This window comes from Enhydra lutris, unplaced genomic scaffold (assembly GCF_002288905.1).
Source record: "Enhydra lutris kenyoni isolate GAN:26980312 unplaced genomic scaffold, ASM228890v2 scaffoldscaffold26, whole genome shotgun sequence".
Taxonomy (NCBI): Eukaryota; Metazoa; Chordata; class Mammalia; order Carnivora; family Mustelidae; genus Enhydra; species Enhydra lutris.
In genome coordinates, this window is record NW_019154110.1 from 1,808,398 (window position 1) to 1,828,342 (window position 19,945).

Here is a 19,945-nt window from a genome sequence, read left to right on the forward strand (position 1 = left end):
GAGCACACAAGCAGGCAGAGGCGAAGAGAGAAGCAGGCTCCCTGCCAAGCAAGGAGCACAATGTGGGACTTGATCCTAGGACCCCAGGATCATGACCTGAGCCAAAGGCAGCGTCTTAACCAACTGAGCCGCCCAGGCATCCCTGGGATAGCGTTCTTAAGATGTAAAACCCAAAACCGTAATCAAAATAATAACTTGGGCGCCTGGGTGGCTCAGTGGTTTAAAGCTTCTGCCTTCGGCTCGGGTCATGATCCCAGGGTCCTGGGATCGAGCTCCACATCGGGCTCTCTGCTCCACGGGGAGCCTGCTTCCTCCTCTCTCTGCCTGCCTCTTGGCCTACTTGTAATCTCTGTCTCTCAAATAAATAAATAAAATCTTTAAAAAAAAATTGTTTCCGTTAAAAAAAAAACACAGTTCATATATTTAAAAAAAAAAGTAATAACTTGTGTTTGACAAAGACATACTAAAAACAGGAAGAAAATATTTGCATAATTCTAAAATAAGATGGATTAGAATCTAGAATAGGGAATTACAGAAGATGGCTCACTTGGGTAAGCATCTGAGTTCAGTTCAGGTGATGATCCCAGAGTCCTAAGATGGAGCCCTGTGTGGGGTTCCCTGCTCAGTGGGGAGTCTGTTTCTCCCTCACCCCCTGCTTGTGTGCTCCCTGTCTGTCTCAAATAAAATCTTTAAAATAAATAAAAACATAACTGCAGACTAGGCAAGGAATTTGAAGGTAGGGATGCTTGGGTGGCTCAGTTGGTTAAGCATTTGCCGTCAGCTCAGGTCACGATCCCAGGGTCCAGGGATCAAGTTCTGCATGGGGCTCCTTGCTCAGGGGGCAGTCTGTTTCTCCCTCTGCCTGCTGCTCCCCTTGCTTGTGTGTGCACTCTCTGACAATAAAATTTTAAGAAAAAAAAAAACCTGAAGGTAGTTCAGAAAAGGAGCGACAGATGGCAAATGAAAAGGTGCCCAGCTTTTTTTTTTTTTTTTTTTAACTGGAAAAACATTTTTAATTTGGGGGATAAATTATTTATAACACAATTCTCAAAATACAGTTTAAAAACTGGAGAATCAAGCATATGTGAAGCCGTGGGGATGGGCAGGGGGAGAGGCTGCTCCATATAGCTGAGGTCCTGGTAGACAGGTGCCGCGTCCTCGCCATGCCCCCTCACCACCGGGAGGTCTGCTCACCGGAACCACTTTCCCAGAGGACCACTTTCCCAGAGCGGAAATATACTCATCACCTCTTCTTTCTCCTCAAAACTGTGAAAAGACTTCAGGAATCAGCTTTGTCAGTCAAATGAGTGTGTTTGCATTTTCTTAGATTCTTATTCAAGTCTCTGATAATCCAAAGCCTGGCAGTCACTTCAGGATGTATAATAAAAATGACAGTCCCGGGGCACCTGGGTGGCTCAGTCGGTTAAAGGGTGCCCAGCTTTACAAATAATCAGGTAATTCATATTATATAAAACAACCAATTTGTGGGTTATGGTGAATTTGAAAAGGTAGTTCATATTCTGTATGCGTGATTTTATAGGAACACAGGTTCTTTTACTTTGTTGATGGCAGTGTAAAATTTAAAATACCACTTAGTGGAGGGGTGCCTGGGTGGCTCAGAGGGTTAAGTCTTTGCCTTCGGCTCAGGTCATGGTCTCAGGGTCCTGGGATTGAGCGCTGCATTGGGCTCTCTGCTTGGTGGGAAGCCTGTTTACCCCTCTCTGCCTGCCACTCTGCCTACTTGTGATCTCTCTCTCTGTGTAAATAAATAAAATCTTTAAAAAAAGATTTAAAAGGTAAAAAAATAAAATACCACTTAGTGGTAGATTTAAAGATGTATTTAGCTTGTGAAAATTGATGAGCTGTGTGTTGGATCATTTATTTACGGATATTATATAGATTATACTATGCAGATTCCTGGGCCCCACTCGAGATTCTGATGTGGTAAGTCTGAGATGAGGTCCATGTTTATATTTGAACAAGCACCCCAGGTAATTCTGACCACATTCTGACCTATTCTTTGTTCTTGGGGAAGGGAACGAAACACAGGTCTAACAGCCCAGAGTCTTAGAGTGGTACTGAGAATCATTTTGGTTCTTGATCCCCTTGTTTCCAGATTGCAGGATACCTGTATGGAGTGAGCCCACCAGATAATCCCCAGGTGAAGGAGATCCGCTGCATCGTAATGGTACCACAGTGGGGCACTCACCAGACCGTGCACCTGCCTGGCCAGCTGCCCCAGCATGAGTACCTCAAGGTCAGTAGAGGTGTAGAAGAACGGAGGCTTTCTTCTGTCAGAGTGGTGGAGGGAAGGCAGCTATGTTACTTTTACGGAAGTGATTCCTTTCTGCAGATGGGATAGGGCTCCAAATAGCTTTTCACCTCTCTTTGCCTGTAGGAGATGGAACCCTTAGGATGGATCCACACTCAGCCCAATGAATCCCCCCAGCTGTCACCCCAGGATGTCACTACCCATGCTAAGATCATGGCTGACAACCCATCTTGGGATGGTGAAAAGACCATTATCATCACCTGCAGGTAGGCTTTGGGCCCCGTTGAGGTATGGCAGGGCAGGCATTGCAGCACAGGGCCTGAAATGGTAGCCTGAGCTCTGACTCTCTCCTCTTCCCTCTTTCAGCTTCACACCAGGCTCCTGCACACTGACCGCCTATAAGCTGACCCCCAGTGGCTATGAATGGGGTCGCCAGAACACAGACAAGGGCAACAATCCCAAGGGCTATCTACCCTCACATTATGAAAGGGTCCAGATGCTGCTGTCAGACCGTTTCCTTGGCTTTTTTATGGTTCCTGCCCAGTCCTCATGGAACTACAACTTTATGGGTAAGTTGGGGAGCACAGGGGCCCAGGCTAGGTGAGGCAGTGTACCTGGTTAACAGTGGCCCTTTCCTTCTTCCCCAAGGTGTCCGGCATGATCCCAACATGAAGTATGAGCTGCAGCTGGCAAATCCTAAAGAGTTCTACCACGAGGTGCACAGGCCTTCCCACTTCCTCAACTTCGCGCTCCTGCAAGAGGGCGAGGTCTACTCTGCGGACCGAGAGGACCTCTATGCCTAGTTGTCTTCACCTCCCCCTGCTTCAGACGTCCCAAAGACTGGAGCCTTTTATCCCCAATGAGAAGCTGGTGACATTCAGCAGCTTGGTCCCTTTTTCCCCTATTTGTGCTTCTTGTATTATTGATTTCTGGTGGCTTGTAGTCCTGAGCAAAATACAGTAATAAATTTTGTATAAATAGGACTTTGGAGTTTTGTGGGGGTTTTTGTCCCTGAGCCCAAATTCTGACTGTAAAGATGGAAGAAGCTGGACTTGTTCACAGCTGGCCTCAGCCTTAAAGGGGTAGAAGGCCCCTAATCAGGGGCTGTGGACCACGTATCCCTTAGATTCAGGGAACTGAGGTGGGGTTGGGCTTTCATACCCTTACTGCATTGACCACATTTACCAACTTCCTTCAAAATATTTGCAAACTATCATTCCTTTCAACATCCTTTGAAGTGGCTGCTCCCATTTTCTGAGTCTGGAAGCTTGTAGTTTTTTCCCCCTGGCAGCTATGGTGCCCAGCCTAGCCTCTTAAGCTTTGTGTCACTGGTGGTTGGGAAAACAGGCGCATGGCTGGGCAGATGGATGTCTCTGGCTGAGGCCAATGACAGCCCTCCTACCTCACCTCTTGCCTGTAGTACTTGGCAGCCAAGTTGGGCCTCATGACTCCAGACACAGGGGTGGAGCCTGGACTGGGCCTGTGGGGAGGGATTGACAAAAGTGACCACTTAAAACCCTGTGCCTCAGCTCTTGGACGCCTGGCTGGAAGTAGGCAGTCCCGCTTCCTGTGACCTTGGGGGCTTTAACAGGACAGGGCCCAGGGGGCCCAGTGCACTACCTCTTTCCCCATGCCTTTTCTCTTAATCGCTCCTCCTCTGTCGCTTCTTCCCCGCCCTCTACTGCCCTAAACTGCTTCCTGGGCCGGAAACTGTTTGGCTTTTTCCTGCCCCAGTGAGGGTTGGAGGGGGCGGGAGTTGTCGCAGCCCTTAACTTTCGGGGAACATGGAGCCCAGGAAGGCGGTGCCTGGGGTGCATAGCTGCGGGCCTCGGGTGGCCGCGGGGTCAGGGACGGCAGCGGAGCTCGTGTACCATCTAGCGGGGGCCCTGGGCACGGAGCTGAAGGAGCTGGCGCGCCGCTTCGGGCCGGAGGCGGCGGCCAGGCTCGTGCCGCTTGTGGTGCGGGCGCTGGAGCTCCTGGAAAAGGCTGCGGTGGGGCCGGACCCAGACTCAGTGAGTCACCGACTTTCCCCTGGCCCCCCGCAGGGCTGGTGGGAGTCCAGTCCTCACCGCCTGGCCTCCCCAGCTGCAGGTGTCCGCGCAGCAGGCCGAAGCGGAGCTGCGGCGGCTGCGGGAGGAGAACGAGCGCCTCCGCAGGGAGCTGCGCTCCGGGCCACAGGGTGAGTGCGGGCACCGCCAACGGGCAGGGCGGGCCGGCTCAGGGCCTCCTCCCCAGGCCGCGGCTAAGAACGCCCCTTCCTCAGAGGAGCGCGCTCTCCTGAGGCAGCTCAAGGAAGTGACCGACCGCCAGCGGGACGAGCTCCGCGCGCACAGCCGAGACCTGCAGCAGCGCAGCCGGGAGACCGAGGCGGTGAGGACGGGGCGGGGCGAAGGGCGTGAAGGGGGGCGCTCCCCAGGCCATCCGTCGACGCCCCGCCCACCTCCTCTTTTGCTCCGCCCCCAGCTGCAGGAGCAGCTGCAGCGCCTCCTACTGGTGAACGCGGAGCTGCGGCACAAGCTGGCCGCGGTACAGACTCAGCTGCGCGCCGCGAGGGACCGCGAGAGGGAGCGGGAACTGCAGAGCCAGGGGACCTTGGAGCTGGCCCGGGATCGGGCCGCGGGCGCCGGGAACGAGCAGAGGCAGGAGCTCGAGCGGGCCACTGCAGACGCAGGAGCCCCGGGGAACCCTGAGGACCCGGTGAGTGCCCATCACCGTACTCACAGGTCCGGTACTTGGTGGGCACTCGGGTTTTCTGTGCTGCTAACAGGTCCACCCGGAAGGCGGAAGGCTGCACACGAGTGGCCGGCACCTGCTCCCACGCTCAGCTGTCATCTGTTGCAGCGCCTTCGCCTCCAAGTCTCCGTGCCCGTCACTTGCTCTGTGATGGGGGTGTGGAGGGGAGCGCCGGTAGAGGCCCCCACTGACCAAGCCTGCCCTTCCGCAGGCGGGTGCCCTGCAGCAGCCAGGCCACCCCTCCAAGGCAGGACAGTGCAGCTTCAGTCGAGAGGAGCTCGAGCAGATCCTTCAGGAGCGGAATGAGCTCAAAGCCAATGTGTTCCTGCTGAAGGAGGAGTTGGCCTACTTCCAGCGGTGAGGGCGGTGGGCAGGGGCTGGGAAGTTCAGGGGTCGCACTCACACCCATTGCTGGGCCTCAGGTCCCCAGCTTCATTCTTTGGTTCACTGATCTATCCACAATGACATGTGCCGGGCACTGTGCTGGACACTGAGAGGACATGAATCACACGGCTCCTGTCTTCCTAGAACTTCTTCCAAATGGGGGAGGAGGTAGTACAAAAAGTTACAGCAGTGGTCAAAGAAAGGTTCCTAGGAGGGGGCAACATCTAAGCTACCTATGAGGGGTGTTAGCAAGGCAGAGTGTTTCAAAAAGGGGAACAACACGCACAGGCACTTGGGATGAGAGCAATGGTTGGCATTCCCAGGGCTTACCCTGCCCTTTTCCCTCCTCTATAGGGAGCTGCTCACAGACCACCGGGTCCCTGGGCTTCTGGTTGAGGCCATGAAGGTGGCTGTCAAGAAGCAAAGGAAGAAGATCAAGGCCAAGATGTTAGGGATCCCAGAGGAGGCAGAAAGCAGGTAAGTCCCTGCCTCCATTCCCACTGAGCCAGTCCTCCCTTGCTCTTTGTGCCAAGCCTGATGACCCAGCTGGGTCGTGCTCTAACCCAGCCTGATCATCCCTTGAGCCTACCACCTTAGCCTCATCACTCCCTGAGCCTGTCACCTAGCCTAGTCACTTCTTAAACCTATTAACCTGGCCTGATCACCCCCTGAGCCTGCTGTCCAGCCTGCCACCCTTCTATCTGGATTGCACTGCTCTGACTTGCCACGCTCACTCTATCTCCTGCTGAAGAAATTTGGTAATGCTGCTTCTCCACCTTAGTTTTTCAGTTTCCTGTCTTGGCTGGATCTACTTGTTCTCAGGGGGTTAAGAATGTAATTACAGCCACATCAGAACCTGCTATGAGGCTATCAAATTAAAGCCTCAAGATGTCCTTCCTTCATCTCCCTAGCACCTCTTTCTCTCCAGGCTTGAGGGTCCCATAATCACTCTGTTCTCCCTTGGCTGTTTCTGGGTACTGTGCAGAAGACTGGACATAGCTGGATTCCCGTGGTCCCCCAGGGCCTTGATGAATGACCCCCACATCTTCTCTCTCCTCTTCCCTGCCTCAGTGACGATGAAGACAGCTCATGGCTCCTGCTCTCCAGTGATAAGGGAGCCCACCCTGCACCCACTGAGTCCAGAATACAAAGTTTGTATGTTGTGGGAAGAGGAAGGGCAAAGGTTGTGGGGGTGAAGGAGGGGCCCCACCTTTGTTGTTCTCCCCTTTTCTGCTCCACTGACATTCATCCTACTGTCCTGAGCTCTAAGCACGCCCCTCCCTCCATTGACCCTGGCCCCTTCCCCTCCTCAGTACTTCGGGCTGCCCTTTCTTCCTATTGTATCCTCTTTCCTCACCACTCCCCAAGCCCGTAGCCTTGACCTGTTTGGTATCCAAGCTCAAAATACCTCTTGGTTCTCCCCCCAGCTTTGGCCTGTCCTATCAGGGTGAAACAGAGGCCCCCGAAGACCAGACCAGCAGCATGGCTCCCAGTGAGCTAGGGGGAGAAGAGGAGGCCCCACAGCATCCCCACTTGGAGCCTGGGGGCAGCCCCACATTCCTCAATTCCTGACTGGCTCTGCTCTGCACCCGATGAACATCTTTGTCTGGGGCGGTCTCAGCTGCCCCAGAGAACTGACTTTGGAATCTGGCTATGGGTGGGTGTGTGGCCTCAAATGAGGACAGGGCTCTGTCCTTCTCAGCCCTCCCCAGGCTCTTTCCCAGTCCTGGCCTGAGCTAGGTCATGATGAAGAGCTCAGCCTACCTTCCTTTCCTGTATCTCTGTGCCAAGCCTCAGGGGTCAGATAAAATTGCTTCCTTCTGGAGTCTCAGTTTTCCCATCCATATAATGGAGAGCTGACTACCTACCTCCCAAGGGTTTGTGAGAGTGGCCTAAGGCAATGTAATAAAGCAGCTGCCCATGATACCCAGAAATGGCTCCAAGTCTGTGTATTAGCGGTCTGCCCCTGCCTGGGGGGCAGGCTGGACCTGCCAGGTCCGCCAGGACCAGGGGCAGGATGTGGTTTCCTCACAGGGTCTTGTTGGTTGTTAAGTGGGTGGGGAGCTTCTCCTGGTGAGGGCCTCACTTGTGTAGTATGACTTAATGGAAAGACATGGCTCCCAGTCTCACCACACACACTTGCCTGTGCCCCAGTATCCAGGCTCTTCATCTTCCTGACCCCTCCAGACTGAGGCCAGCCCTTATAGTACCCACTCAGCCTTCACCACAGCTTTCCTTTCCTTTTTATTTGTCTGGTGTCTGATCTTCCCAGCACCCCCCCCCCCCGCCCCTCTCAGGGAGGTGCCTCATGGCAGCCCGCCCCTTCACACTGGTTTCCTCAGGAAAGGCCTTGGAAGGAAGCAGGGAGGGGGTTGGGAGCTGTGGGGGCCAGACTAACCCAAGCCCTCCGGCTGAACGGGCCGCCATGGGACTGAGGCTGCTTTTACTGTTGCTGCTCTGGACACAGGAGACCCAGGAGTCCAAGCTGGACCCCAATGGGCAGCATGTCTGCCTGGCGAGCAGGTGGGTCTTTGTGGGAATCTGAGGTCGGGGTGGTGGTGGCTGAACTGGGGTAGAGGCATTGCCGAGAAGGAGGAGGACATGAGGGAAGAGACCATGGAGCTGAAGGGAAGGGGGCCTGGGGACAGCCTGGAGGGTGGTAGATAGGCAAGGCTGGAGGTGGGAGGGCCAGGGAAAGAAAGGGAAGGGATTAGGGACACTGGGGCTGTGACTCTTGGCTAGGCCTGCCTGATGCAGCTGAGGCAGCCTCCCACATCTCAGCCAGAGACAGAGATCCACCTTCGGAGCCAGTCTGTCCCCCGGCTGACCCCTCTCTGCCCCACAGCCCCTCTGCTGAGATCCAGTGCTGCCCAGGCTGGAGGCAGAAAGATCAAGAATGCCCTATCCGTGAGTAGCCAGAACAGATCCCTACCCGAGAAGAAATGAGGACATAGCCCAGTGACCCACCCTTCCCCTCCTCCTAGGGCCTATTTCCCCTCCTGAGCCCTAGAGCTGGAGCCCATCCTGACGTCCCCCCGGCCCAGCCCTGAGGGAATGACTCTTGAGGGGGCAGGGTGCTGGGAACCAGTGAGAGGGGCAGAGTGGTCCCCTGGTTCGGCCATGCCACCATCCTTCCCACCTGGGTGGGATGTTTTTCAGCCATCTGTGAGGGGCTAGATGCCTGCCGGGAAGATGAAGTCTGTGTGAAACCAGGCCTCTGTCGATGCAAACCTGGATTCTTCGGGGCCCAGTGCAACTCCCGTGAGTCCTAGTTTCACCTGGAGGATGAAGTTGCTAGGCAGAACTGGGCCGCGGGGAGGCAAAGCAGGTAGAAATGTGATCTTAGAACAGCAGGGCCAGAATCCCTCCAAGCTTCACCGAGGAGATGGAGGCCCAGAGTCGGGAAGTGACGCATTCCTGGAAGGTGACCTGAGTCATCTGGTTTTTACCCATATCCACAAAGCCCTACCCACAGTTCTTAGTTGTGTGCCCTTCACCATTTTGCTCAACTTCTTGGAAAAGACGCTGGTTATCCCTGTTAATTGCAAAATGGGCATGTGTGGAAGGTGGAAGGAGAACCCTGGCCCGGCTCTTCCTTCTCTGGTAAAAAGAGGGCATGGGAAAGGGTTTGGTGCGCAGGATGGCCAGAGAGCAGGATTCAGGGCTGAGAGGAGACACTAGGGGCAAATGTGGCTTTTTTGTGATCTTCACAGTCACCATCTGGACTGGGGTCGACACTCAGGACGCTCAGTTCACCTCCAGTGGGGTGGGTGGAGGATGGGGGTAGGGCGTGAGAGGAAGGAAGGGGCATGGATGAAATCCTACTTCTGTGTGACTCTGACCAAAGCTTCTCCCTCTCGGGACCTCTAAGTGTGTTCTGGGGTATAAAGTAGGAAGCTGGGCCACTGCAAAGGGTTTTTGTAGTTCAGTCAGAGGCAGGAAGTGAGCTGTGCCCCAGGAGGTTAGGCTGCCTGTTCAAGGGTCTGTCTCTGGCTCTTGGGGGTGGGCCTGGCACCCCTCTTCCTTGTGGAAGGGGGTTGCGACGCGGCGGAGAGCCATGTCTGGCCCTGAGCCTGCTGACCCCCTTCCGTTCCCCACCCCGTCCCATCCCATCCTTGCAGGCTGCCCCGGCCAGTACTGGGGCCCCGACTGCCGTGAGATCTGTGCCTGCCACCCACACGGCCAGTGCGAGCCGGCCACAGGCGTGTGCCACTGCCAAGCGGACCGCTGGGGCGGCCGTTGTGAGTTCGCGTGCGCCTGCGGCCCGCACGGGCGTTGCGACCCCGTGACGGGCGCGTGCCGCTGCGAGCCCGGCTGGTGGTCGTCCACTTGCCGCCGCCCGTGCCAGTGCAACCCGGCGGCGGCGCGCTGCGATCAAGCCGACGGCTCCTGCCGCTGCGAGCCGGGCTGGTGGGGCCGCCGCTGCAGCTTCCGCTGCGCCTGCCACGGCTCCCCGTGCGCGCAGGAGACCGGCCGCTGCGCCTGCCGCCCGGGCTGGTGGGGCCCCGAGTGCCGGCAGCAGTGCGAGTGTGTGCGCGGCCGCTGCAGCGCCGCCTCCGGTCAGTGCGCCTGCCCGCCGGGCTTCCGCGGTGCCCGCTGCGAGCTGCCCTGCCGCACCGGCAGCTACGGGCCTCACTGCCGCGACAGGTGAGCAGGAGGCGGGGACGCGACCGCGAGCATCCCCTGCCCCGCACAGGAGCGGTGCGGGGGTGCAGGGGCGAGAGCGCGGGGGAGGGGGAAGCCCGGCAGAGGCGGGGGCGCGGGGAGAGCGGGGCACGGTGCTTTCCGCCAAGACCAACGGGGACGGAACAGAAGGAGGAGAAAGACCCTCGAAGCCCTAGGTCCAGCTTCGCCCAGCCCGTTGTCTGGTTGTTCTCAAACCGTAGGAGTACCAGCAAACTATAGTTAGAAGCAGATAAAAGATGAATCGCGTGACAAAACGATTGCAGGGTGCCTTTCAAACTTAGTGGCTTTCAAACTTGGGCCGCTCCACGCACAGTAAGAAATGCGTTTTGGGGCGCCTGTCTGGCTTAGTAGGTAGAGCATGCGACTCTTGAACGGGGGTTGGGGTGGGGGTGTTGAGTTGCAGCCCTGCACTGGGCGTTGGGCCTTGGGCATGGCGCTTACTTAAAAGCAAATAAAAACAAAACAACAAAACGAAATGCGTTTTACATCCCACCTAACTCTGTCTGTCTCAACACACACAGCTCTGGGGTAAAAGCTTAACCAGACAGCATACACTTATCTTTGCCTCATGTATTACATGTAATATAAATGCGTATATCTCTACATATTACATACATGAGATACGTACACACACCGTAATGCTTGCTTGCTTGCTTTTTCTTTCTGTTGCGGATCTGCTGAATTGATTTTATGAACAAATGAATTTGATCCAAACATATGATTCCAGATAACTATCCAGAGAAAGACTTTTCAAAGAAACTGTTAAAGAGGGGTGCCTGGGTGGCTCAGTGGGTTAAAGCCTCTGCCTTCAGCTCAGGTCATGATCCCAGGGTCCTGGGATCGAGCCCCACATTGGGCTCTCTGCTCAGCAGGGAGCCTGCTTCCTCCTCTCTCTTTGCCTACTTGTGATCTCTCTCTGTCAAATAAATAAATAAAATCTTAAAAAAAAAAAAAAAGCTGTTAAAGAATCAATGAGAAATTAAGATTAAGGAAAACCTTAGTGGGAGAGTTCTTAGGAGAGTAGATCCTAAGAGTTCTCTTCACAAAGGAAAAAAAAATTTTTTTTCGTTGTTTTTGTTTTGTTTTGTGTTTTGTTTTTTGTTTTTGCACCTACATGAGATGAGGGACATTAGCTAAACTTACTGTGGTAACCATTTCATGATATAGGTAAGTCAAGTCGAGGCTGTGTACCTTAAAGTTACTCAGTACAGTATGATAGTTACATCTAAAAAAAAAAAAAACTGGGGAAAAATTTTTTTTAAGATTTTACTTATTTATTTGAAAGTGTGAGTGAAAGATAGCACAAGGTGGTAGGGAGGAGAGGGAGAAGCAGACTCCTTGCAGAACAGAGAATCCCATGTGGGATTTGCTCCTAGGACCCTGCGATCATGACCTGAGCTGAAGGCAGATGCTTAACCCACTGAGCCAGCGAGGCGCCCCAAAGACTTTTTTTTTTTTTAAGACTTTTTTTTTTTAAACATAAGATAAACTTGAAATTATAGTGATGAAAACAGACATGTTTTAATTTTTATGCATTTTCATCTTGTGGGACAGGAGATACTCTGAGTCCCAGTCATGCCAGACCTCAGAGATGGCGGGGATAGGAGGGTTGAGGGGAGAAAAGGGATAGGAAGGAACACTGGGGAGGTTGGCCAAAGTAACTTGGCTGTTCTGGCTGGGCTGGGAGCTCTTGGTAACCCTGGGATCCTAGGAAGGCCAGGTTCTAGAATGGGAAGTTAGAAGGAGAAGGCTGGAATCCTACGGAGATCCTCTGTCCAGCCTTTTTGTTGTACAACATGGGGAAACTGAGGCTCAAACCTGCCTGAGTGCTCTGGGTACTTACTCTCCAGTGTCCCTGGAGGCCTCAGTGGGGACTCCCTCTATCCGCTCCTCAGTGCTCCCATGCACTCCTTCCCTTCCCAGCTGTGGCCACTGCAAGCACAAGGAGCCATGCTCTGCAGACACAGGCAGCTGTGAGTCCTGCGAGCCGGGCTGGAACGGAACCCAGTGCCACCAGCCCTGCCCACCTGGCACTTTTGGCGAGAGCTGTGGACAGCTGTGCCCCCACTGCCGGCTTGGGGAGGCCTGTCAGCCAGATACTGGGCACTGTCAGCACTGTGACCCTGGGTGGCTGGGGCCCAGGTGAGGGGGCCGGCCTGTTCCGGGTGGGGTGCACCTTCCTTCAGGATCCTGGTTCCAGCTACTCCCTCTGGGGAGTTGCTGGCCCCTCCCCCAACACACTAATTCGAATAGCCTTGGGGGCCTGCCTCCTGGGGAAGTGTGAGGGAAGAGAGATGGGGGCTGATGAGGCCCTGGGCAGAGTTCTCTTCCGGCTTCTTCGCCACTCAGGTATCCTGAGCTCTCTTCTTCCTCTCTAGGCTCTGTAGTCTGTCCCCTCTTGGGTTTGGCCCCCAGTTCAAGGCCCTGTCTATACCTGAGCTTCATTGCTGAGGAGTAGACAGTCGGGGTCCTGAGTCCAGAAGAATGGGGGAAGATGGGTAAGACCCTTCTGGGGGGGCTCTGCCTTGCCAGGCCTGCCCTGCGAGCCTATTCCAAGTCTCTCATCACCTCAGGTGCGAAGACCCCTGCCCGACCGGCACCTATGGGGAGGGCTGTAGCTCTGCCTGCCCCACCTGTGTTCAGGGGACCTGTGATGCTGTGACCGGGGAGTGTATCTGCCACGCTGGCTACTGGGGACCCAGGTGAGAGAACTGGGGCCCTGGCAGGAAGGTAGGGGGCTAGGTCAGACCTCTGTGCCGTCTGTTTCCTGAACTTCCTGGACTTCTCCCCCTCCTACACACCCACCCAGCACACTCAGCTCATCGCTGCAAAGTTATTCCTCCTGCTATGAGGTCCGCATCTTCCAGAAGTAGTGATGCTTAATCTAAAAGGCCTGGCTCCCTAATGAGGTGGAGAAGTTCTTGAGGGGTAGGATTGCTGACTTCGTTGTTGTTTCCCTGAGGTCTTGAGATGGTAAAACATAAACAAGGTCAATGTCTTCGATGTCAGGTTTTCCACCTCTAGGACAGAATGTAGTATCACGTGGAACAGACCTAATTTTCTAGAGGAGAGGACCAAGGCCCAGAGAGCGGGACAGGGCGGGCTCAGACCTCCAGACCCTGAAGACTTTTCTCTGGATGCCGTTGGCCTCTGGCTTATTTCACATTAGTGCTGGATGGGCTAGGGGTAAGGATCAGGAGAGGTGGAGCTTGTCTGAAGATTATACCCTGGGGGGCTGGGTACTGAGGGGCCGCCTCTGGGTGGCCTCTCTGGAAGACAGGCTTAGAGGCTAAGGGGATTCTCCCAAATACTGCCAGCAGTACTTAGAATGTGGGCTCAGAGGTCAGAGGAGTCTGCTTGGGCATCGTCCAGGAAGTCTGTGTGGCAGGGGATGGGGAGCAGTGCCCGGAAATCTACCTTCCCCTGTGCCCCGCCTACCCCTAACTCTTCTCACCCTGCCTTCAGCCTTTGTCTCTTATCATCCCATAGCTGCAACACTTCATGCCCACCTGGCTTCCATGGCAACAACTGCTCTGTTCCCTGTGAATGTCCAGAGGGACCCTGCAACCCTGTCTCTGGGGCCTGCCAGCTGGGTAAGGTGCAGGGGCGCCTGGGTGGCTCAGTGGGTTAAGCATCTGCCTTCAGCCCAGATCATGATCCCAAGGTTCTGGGATGGAGTGCCCCCCCCGCCCCCCGCGCGTCTCTCTGCCCAGCAGGGAGCCTGCTTTTCCCTCTCCCTCTGCCTGCCGCTCCCCCTACTTGCGCTCTGTCTCTCTCTCTCTATCAAATAAATAAATAAAATCTTAAAAAGAAAGAAAGGAAGAGAGAAAGGAAGGAAGGAAGGAAGGTGCAGGGGCCGGTAACCAGGGAGAGACTGGCCCTTTATATGGCTCCAGGGATGTATCCCTTGCCAGGGAGTTTGGGCTCACTTCAGAGGCATGAAATCTGTATGGTTAACTTTGTGGGTCCCTGAAAATAGGACAGCCCCTGCCTCCTGAGAAACCAGGCTATCAGCCAGGAAATGAGCAGGCAACTCTCAGACCTGCTACAAAGGGGATATGTACCAGGTGTGTGACAAGTGGGAGCAAGGGCTTGTGGAACAGACCTGGGGACAGGCTAGCAGGATTGCTGCTTTGGGAAGAGGGCCTCAAGGCTGAGTAGAGCCTACATCTCTCAGAAAAAGGGGAGGGACCCGTAGGTGGAAAATTCGGGGGGGCCGGGGGACAACTCAGAACTGGAGAGGAAACATGATATATGGAAGACACAATGGCCCAGAATATTTGGCCATCCCCTGCTCTCCCCTGCTCTCTCCAGGGCACCACAGTCGGGATGCAGCCCTCATCGCAGGCATCCTTGTGCCTCTGCTGCTGCTTCTCCTGGGCCTCATTTTCTGTGCCTGCTGCTGCTGGGCCGCCCGGTTGGACCCCAAGGACAGGTGAACTCTGGCCTGTCCCTTCCCCCACCCCCAGCTTGGGACAGGGGGTTGGGAGTAGGCTGGCATCTGGTTTCCCTTCGGGTGTGAGGAAGGACTGGCTGGGTCACACACTTAAGTCTGAGGTAATGGAGTAGCTGGCAGTGGTCATGGCCTGGACACTGCCATGTCCAGGCCATGCCTTCCTTGGAAGCCTTCCAGGAGCAAGTTTCTGAGTTGCAGGAGGGTGAGCAGTGGCACTGGGCACTGGGCATCAGGCTGGGGCAACTCAAAGCCCGTAGCTGCTGAGGGTTTATTCACAGGGACCCGAGGAGGAAAGCAGGGAAGGCAGAAGCCCCAGGGCAATGCTGGGCAGGGACAGGAAGAGACTAGGCCTCAACAACTCCCTGTTTCTCCAAAGGAGAGTGACCTCAAAGTCCGAGTGGTTGTTTATCAGAGATGGCAGCTTTCTGAGAAGAGGAGATAATAGGAAGGATTAGGGGGACTTGCAAGGGTGGAGGTTGGGATGCCCACTGCTGGGGAATGTTGTTTGCACCGAGCTTTGTTCCTTTACCAAATCTCATCACATTTCTTGTTCCTTGGAGACTCACAGCAGCAAGGAGGTTCAGAGCAGGGAACATGCAGGCAGAAGGATTAGTGTTCTCAAATCACAGAGGAGGACATGGAGGCCTAAGGTGACCCAGCCTGTCACTGGCGCCCACAAAGCCCATGCTCTGTTTTTCTGGATTCTCTGGTGCTCTTGTATTAGTTCACGCACTAATCCCCAAGCATCCTACTCTGTGCTGTGTGGTACTCACAGATGACAGACCCTGGGGGTGGGGAAGAAGACCTCCACTCAAGGACAGAAAGGCACAAAGGCTGTCAGAGGAATGGTAACAGTGAAGCCGTGGCTTCCAGCTTGGGGGGGGAGGTGTCAGGGACAGGCTTCCTGGAGGTGGTGGCACTTTCAGAAATGTAGCTGAGCTGGGACTCAGTGAGGGTGATAATAACACAAAGCTGCATTTGGGGGAACCCCCACCAGGTGCCTGGCACTAGCGTGATAGAAGGGCGTTGTCCCTACTTGACAGATGAGGAAACTGAGGCCCAGAGAGGTGAAGCCTGTTGTTTGGATTTTACTCTGTGGTCCAAGGGAACCACTGAAGTAGACAGTCACTCTGTGAACCTGCCTTTCTCACACTAACCCCAGGACTAGGATGGTCCTGGCCCTTTTCTGCAGCCCCCACCCTGCTTCCACCAGTGGTCTTATGCACTGACCACCCTCCCGTACCCTCAGGCCAGCAAGCGATGGAGCTGCTGTGTCCAGGATGAAGCTGCAGGTCTGGGGGGCGCTGAGCAGCCTGGGCTCGGCACTACCCTGTGGTAGCTTCAGCAGCCACAAGCTTCCCTGGGTCACAGGTCAGTGTGGGTGCTGAAGGTCAGGGGCTGGGATGGGACAAGGTCTTCCGTGGACCTCCGTGCCTGACCCTGAGCCCTCTGCAGTCTCTCACCATGACCCGGAGATCCCCTTCAACCACAGCTTCATTGAGCCGCCCTCGGCCGGCTGGGCCTCAGATGACTCCTTCTCTTCTGATCCCGAGTCCGGAGAAGACGAGAGCCCGGCTTACTGTGTACCACCCCAAGAAGGTAGCCCCCGACAGCCCGCTCCGCCCTGAGCAGCCCTGCCCACTGCCACTTCTTTATTCCTTCAGCAAACATGTATCAAGTGGCCTTTTGAGTGCAGGTCCATTTCCTGGCCGTGGGACATGGTAAAGAATGAGACGGAACTTTCTGGTCTCCCCAAGCTTGTTGTCTGGCGGGTGGTCATCAGGAACATGTAGGACAGAAGCTGTGTCAACATGCTTTGATGGGGGACATACAAGTAGGGGCTCATGATCCAGCCGTGTCAGGGGTGATTAGGGCCAGGGAATATGGCTCAGGAGTTGAGTCTAGCAGAATCAGGAGGAGTCAACCAAGTGACAGCTAAGGAGGGGTGAGAATGGTGTTTCAGGAAGAGGGAAGAACACACGCAAAGGCCCGAAGGTGAGAGGGACTGGAGTGTGAGGCACTGACAGAGCTTTAGCTTGGCTAGCATGTGGCATTAGTTCACAGGGGAAGGGGTGGTGAGAAGAGTGTGTGGATGGAGTCATGTCTACCTGAATAGGCTGTCCCCTGCCTCTGTACCCTCACCCTCCTCCTCGCCCCATTGTTGAGGCTTCCCAGCAGATGCCAAACTGAGTAAACAGAACGGATTGGGGTGGAAGCCCAGCTTTAGGCAAGCTCTTCTGTCTCTTCTTCCAGGGATGGTCACTGTGCCCCACGGAGAGTTTCCAGAAGCCAGCCTGGCTGGAGGTCCCGTCCCTCCCCCCGAGGACGCCTCCACCCCATTTCCCATCCCGCGCACTTCTAGCCTCGCCCGGGCCAAACGGCCATCAGTCTCCTTTGCCGAAGGCACCAAGTTTGCCCCACAGAGTCGCCGAAGCTCAGGGGAAATCTCCAGTCCTCTCCGAAAGCCCAAGAGGCTCTCCCGGGGGGCCCAGTTGGGCCCTGAAAGCCAGGAGGCTGAGGAGTCCATGGGCTCAGAGAAAGCAGAAATGGATGAGACCCCTCCTGGTGCTGCCAGCCCCAGGGATTCAGCCACTGGCCGCCGCCGGCTACCTCTTGGTGGCCGGACAGTGGCTGAGCGTGTAGAAGCCATTGAGGGCAGTGTCCTGGAGGGCTCAGGCTCTGTGACTACGATCTACATGCTGGCAGGGACACCCCAGTTATCTGAGGGCCCTGTCCGGTCTGTTCTCCGCCGTTTTGGTAGCTTCCAGAAAGGCCAGGCAGGGCCCAAGGTCAAGAGTGCCATCCCCAAGCCTCCACGCCGGGCCCTTAGTCGAAATAAGGGCAGCCCTGGACTAGCCTCTGGCTCTGCCAAGCAGAGCCCCAGCCTAGCCCCGAATGATGAGCTTACTAGGTCCTTAGAGTCTGTAGAAACTGGGCCAGAGGAAGTGGCCAGGGGGCTGGGGGATGGTACCAAGAACTCAGGAAGGGCCCAGGAGCTGGCCCCTGACAGTGGCCCCCAAGAACAGGATACCCAAAAGCTGGCTGATGAGGAAGAGCAGGAGGAGCCCCAGTATGAGAACGTTGCACCCATCTCTGGGCCACCAGCACCCTGAGAACCTTGAATTTGGAGAGTGGGAAGACTGTGGACAGAGGGTAGGCTTCTGAACTGCCCCTGGATCAGACTGTGTTTTGCTGGAAAAAGATCTCAGGGCCAGGAAAGACAGACCAGATCCTCTGCCCTTTCATGGGGAAACGTCAGAGCTGGAGGCCAGTTGGCTCTGGGCCCTGGCAGTGCTCTGGGAGTGGTCTGGAAGGCCTGGGCAGAGACCCCATGGGGTGGAGTCAGGAAGGGGAAAGAGATGACTGCAGGGACCTTTTTTCTGTTTTCCTAGACTCTGCCCCAAAAGGCTATTCTTTCCTCCATTTGCAAAACATTTTTCTGAAATGGGAAATAACCTAAATGATGACAAAAGATTGGTTAAAGAAAGATTGCTTAGGATAGGTCCCTAAACAACCACAAAAATCACATTGTGTAAGAATATTTAATATGGGAAATAGGGGAGACTGTTTATGCTCAACTGTTAAGTGTAAAAAATAAGGTGTCTTTTTATAAATTTCATTTCTTTTTGCTTCAGGCTACATGTTTAGAATCCTCCCACTTTGTGTATATTTTGTGATTGTTTTACAAACTTTTTTTTTTCTCTGAAGGATGTATGTGCATAAAAAATTTTGAGGGAAAGGCATCAAATGGCATTTTTTTTGGGGGGGAGATGAGATTGTAGCGATATTTATTTTCTTAAACTTTTGTATTATTTGTAAATTTTCATTAGTGAACATTCTTTTTACTTTTCTCACTAGATTTTTTTTAAAAATTATTAAAAACAATGTTTTTTGTGAAAAATTTAAAAAAGTACTAACATTATAGACATGTATAAAGTAAAAAAGAGATTTCCCATTTCCTCAGAGGAACCTGAGGGACAGGGGAGGGACCAGACTTAACTTGTCTCTGAATGTCTTTTGGTCTTGTTTGAATTTTTTTTTCTCACATACTTGAATTACCTAGTCAGTACAGAACCAGCAGCTTCCCCTTCTATCCCAGTGCTTAGAGAATCTGGTGAACAGTTCAGATCCTTCCTCTCAGATGTTTTTCTGGACACATGAAAACAAAAGATCATATTGTTGTACACTTTGTTTTTTTACTTAACAATATATCCTGGTTATATTTTGATGTCCGTAAATGTAAAGCTACCTCTTTTTATAAAAAAATGGCTACCTGGAATTCCATCATGTGGAAGAAACACAGGTTATTTAAACCATTCCCCTACCTGTGGAGATTTGGGTTGTTTCTAATCATTTTGATGCAATAAATGACACAGTGTACTATTTTGTCCATATTTCTTTTTGCACTGTGCACGTTTTTCTGCAGAAGAGATTCCTAGAAGTGGAATTGCTGGGTGATAGGATAAGACATTAAATATTTGGGCACTTATTTCACATTGCCCTCCAAAAAAGTTACATGGTTTTGTATTTTCACAAATGATGGCAAGATCTATTTCTGTACACCCGGTCTAATAGGCTGAAATGGTATCTCATTATCTTAGCACAATAAAAATAATAAAGTGATAACATGCTAAAGCTTTTTAAGAAGTTAAAAGCTTTATACAGATAAAAGGGTTTTTTACATTTGTTTTTTAACTATCAAAAAATCATATCATTAAAATGTGAATTTCTATGCTTATTCTAAGGTTGAGCTTCTTTTCGTGTCTTTAATAATTATTTTTTTCCTATGAGTTATCTGATTATGTTCTTTCCCCGATTTTCAACTGAGGTGTTCATCTTTTCCTCATTGATTTATAAGTGCCTATGTATATCAAGGATATTCTTTGCCCCATTTGTGATTGATCATTTAATGCTGTTAATAGTTTCTTTCTTCTTTCTATAGAAATTTAAAATTTTATTTTAGACAGACTTTTTTTTTTTTTTTTTTTTTTTTTTTTTTTTTTTTTTTTTTGGTGGGCAGCAAAGCAAGGTTTATTGAGCAATGGCAAAGTGATAGTACAAAGCTCCTAAGGAGGTAAGGGACAGGAGAGGGTTGCCATGGGAGTTTCTAAGTCTAGGGGTTTTTATGGGCTTGTTGGCTGTCTGTTTTGATCTGATTGACCCTCCCGGCGCCTGTCATCCAATCAGGTTTTTGTCACAAGGGAAAGGGTGGAGGGTTCCTTGCAGAGTGGTCCAAAATCCTTTTTAAAGGTGGCTTCCTCTTAGGGTGGGGCCCCTTTAGACAGTCTTTTTCTTCTTGACTGCTGAGGGTTTTTTTTGTTTTGTTTTTAAGATTACGTATTTGAAAGAGAGAGCGCATGCTTGAGCGCCCACCAGCAGGGGGAGCAGCAGAGGGAGTGGGAGAAGCGGACTCC

General features: G+C 53.2%; 3 protein-coding genes across 4 annotated transcripts in view; all 3 read left to right on the forward strand.

The window, feature by feature from the left end:
• LOC111151264 (pre-mRNA processing factor 8) overlaps nucleotides 1-3,255 on the forward strand; it is a 35,618-nt gene extending 32,363 nt beyond the window's left edge. The window contains exons 40-43 of the mRNA XM_022509137.1: nucleotides 2,117-2,257; nucleotides 2,399-2,538; nucleotides 2,639-2,841; nucleotides 2,921-3,255. Coding sequence (XP_022364845.1) covers nucleotides 2,117-2,257; nucleotides 2,399-2,538; nucleotides 2,639-2,841; nucleotides 2,921-3,075 — 639 coding nt within the window. The 3' untranslated portion in view covers nucleotides 3,076-3,255. The remainder of the gene's footprint in view (nucleotides 1-2,116; nucleotides 2,258-2,398; nucleotides 2,539-2,638; nucleotides 2,842-2,920) is intronic.
• An 801-nt stretch (nucleotides 3,256-4,056) lies between these two features.
• On the forward strand, nucleotides 4,057-7,323 carry LOC111151523 (Rab interacting lysosomal protein). The gene is made up of 8 exons (XM_022509571.1): nucleotides 4,057-4,284; nucleotides 4,358-4,451; nucleotides 4,536-4,642; nucleotides 4,736-4,969; nucleotides 5,217-5,362; nucleotides 5,744-5,866; nucleotides 6,461-6,544; nucleotides 6,817-7,323. Exons 1-8 carry the CDS (start codon nucleotides 4,057-4,059, stop codon nucleotides 6,959-6,961), a joined length of 1,161 nt encoding a protein of 386 aa, XP_022365279.1. The 3' UTR covers nucleotides 6,962-7,323.
• A 471-nt stretch (nucleotides 7,324-7,794) lies between these two features.
• On the forward strand, nucleotides 7,795-19,154 carry LOC111151521 (scavenger receptor class F member 1). Of its 2 annotated transcripts, none has more exons than XM_022509569.1 (11): nucleotides 7,795-7,912; nucleotides 8,235-8,296; nucleotides 8,549-8,650; nucleotides 9,511-10,036; nucleotides 11,999-12,217; nucleotides 12,649-12,777; nucleotides 13,565-13,668; nucleotides 14,390-14,510; nucleotides 15,781-15,902; nucleotides 15,987-16,130; nucleotides 16,785-19,154. In XM_022509569.1, the coding sequence occupies exons 1-11, from the start codon at nucleotides 7,815-7,817 to the stop codon at nucleotides 17,642-17,644; spliced, it is 2,487 nt and encodes an 828-aa protein (XP_022365277.1). In that variant the 5' UTR covers nucleotides 7,795-7,814; the 3' UTR covers nucleotides 17,645-19,154. The 2 variants fall into 2 exon arrangements, with proteins under 2 accessions (XP_022365277.1, XP_022365278.1); XM_022509570.1 differs by having other exon boundaries at nucleotides 7,813-7,912; nucleotides 16,024-16,130; nucleotides 16,785-17,247.
• Nucleotides 19,155-19,945: the final 791 nt, after the last annotated feature.

What these genes read in the sequence shown, in the direction of transcription:
- LOC111151521 (XM_022509569.1), top strand. Translation starts at nt 7,815, where the DNA reads ATGGGACTGAGGCTGCTTTTACTGTTGCTGCTCTGGACACAGGAGACC. An exon ending in AGATCAAGAATGCCCTATCC is followed by an intron (nt 8,297 to 8,548) that starts GTGAGTAGCCAG and finishes GATGTTTTTCAG; the next exon opens with CCATCTGTGAGGGGCTAGAT. An exon ending in CTGTGTACCACCCCAAGAAG is followed by an intron (nt 16,131 to 16,784) that starts GTAGCCCCCGAC and finishes CTCTTCTTCCAG; the next exon opens with GGATGGTCACTGTGCCCCAC.
- LOC111151523 (XM_022509571.1), top strand. Translation starts at nt 4,057, where the DNA reads ATGGAGCCCAGGAAGGCGGTGCCTGGGGTGCATAGCTGCGGGCCTCGG. An exon ending in TGGGGCCGGACCCAGACTCA is followed by an intron (nt 4,285 to 4,357) that starts GTGAGTCACCGA and finishes TGGCCTCCCCAG; the next exon opens with CTGCAGGTGTCCGCGCAGCA. An exon ending in GCAGCCGGGAGACCGAGGCG is followed by an intron (nt 4,643 to 4,735) that starts GTGAGGACGGGG and finishes CTCCGCCCCCAG; the next exon opens with CTGCAGGAGCAGCTGCAGCG.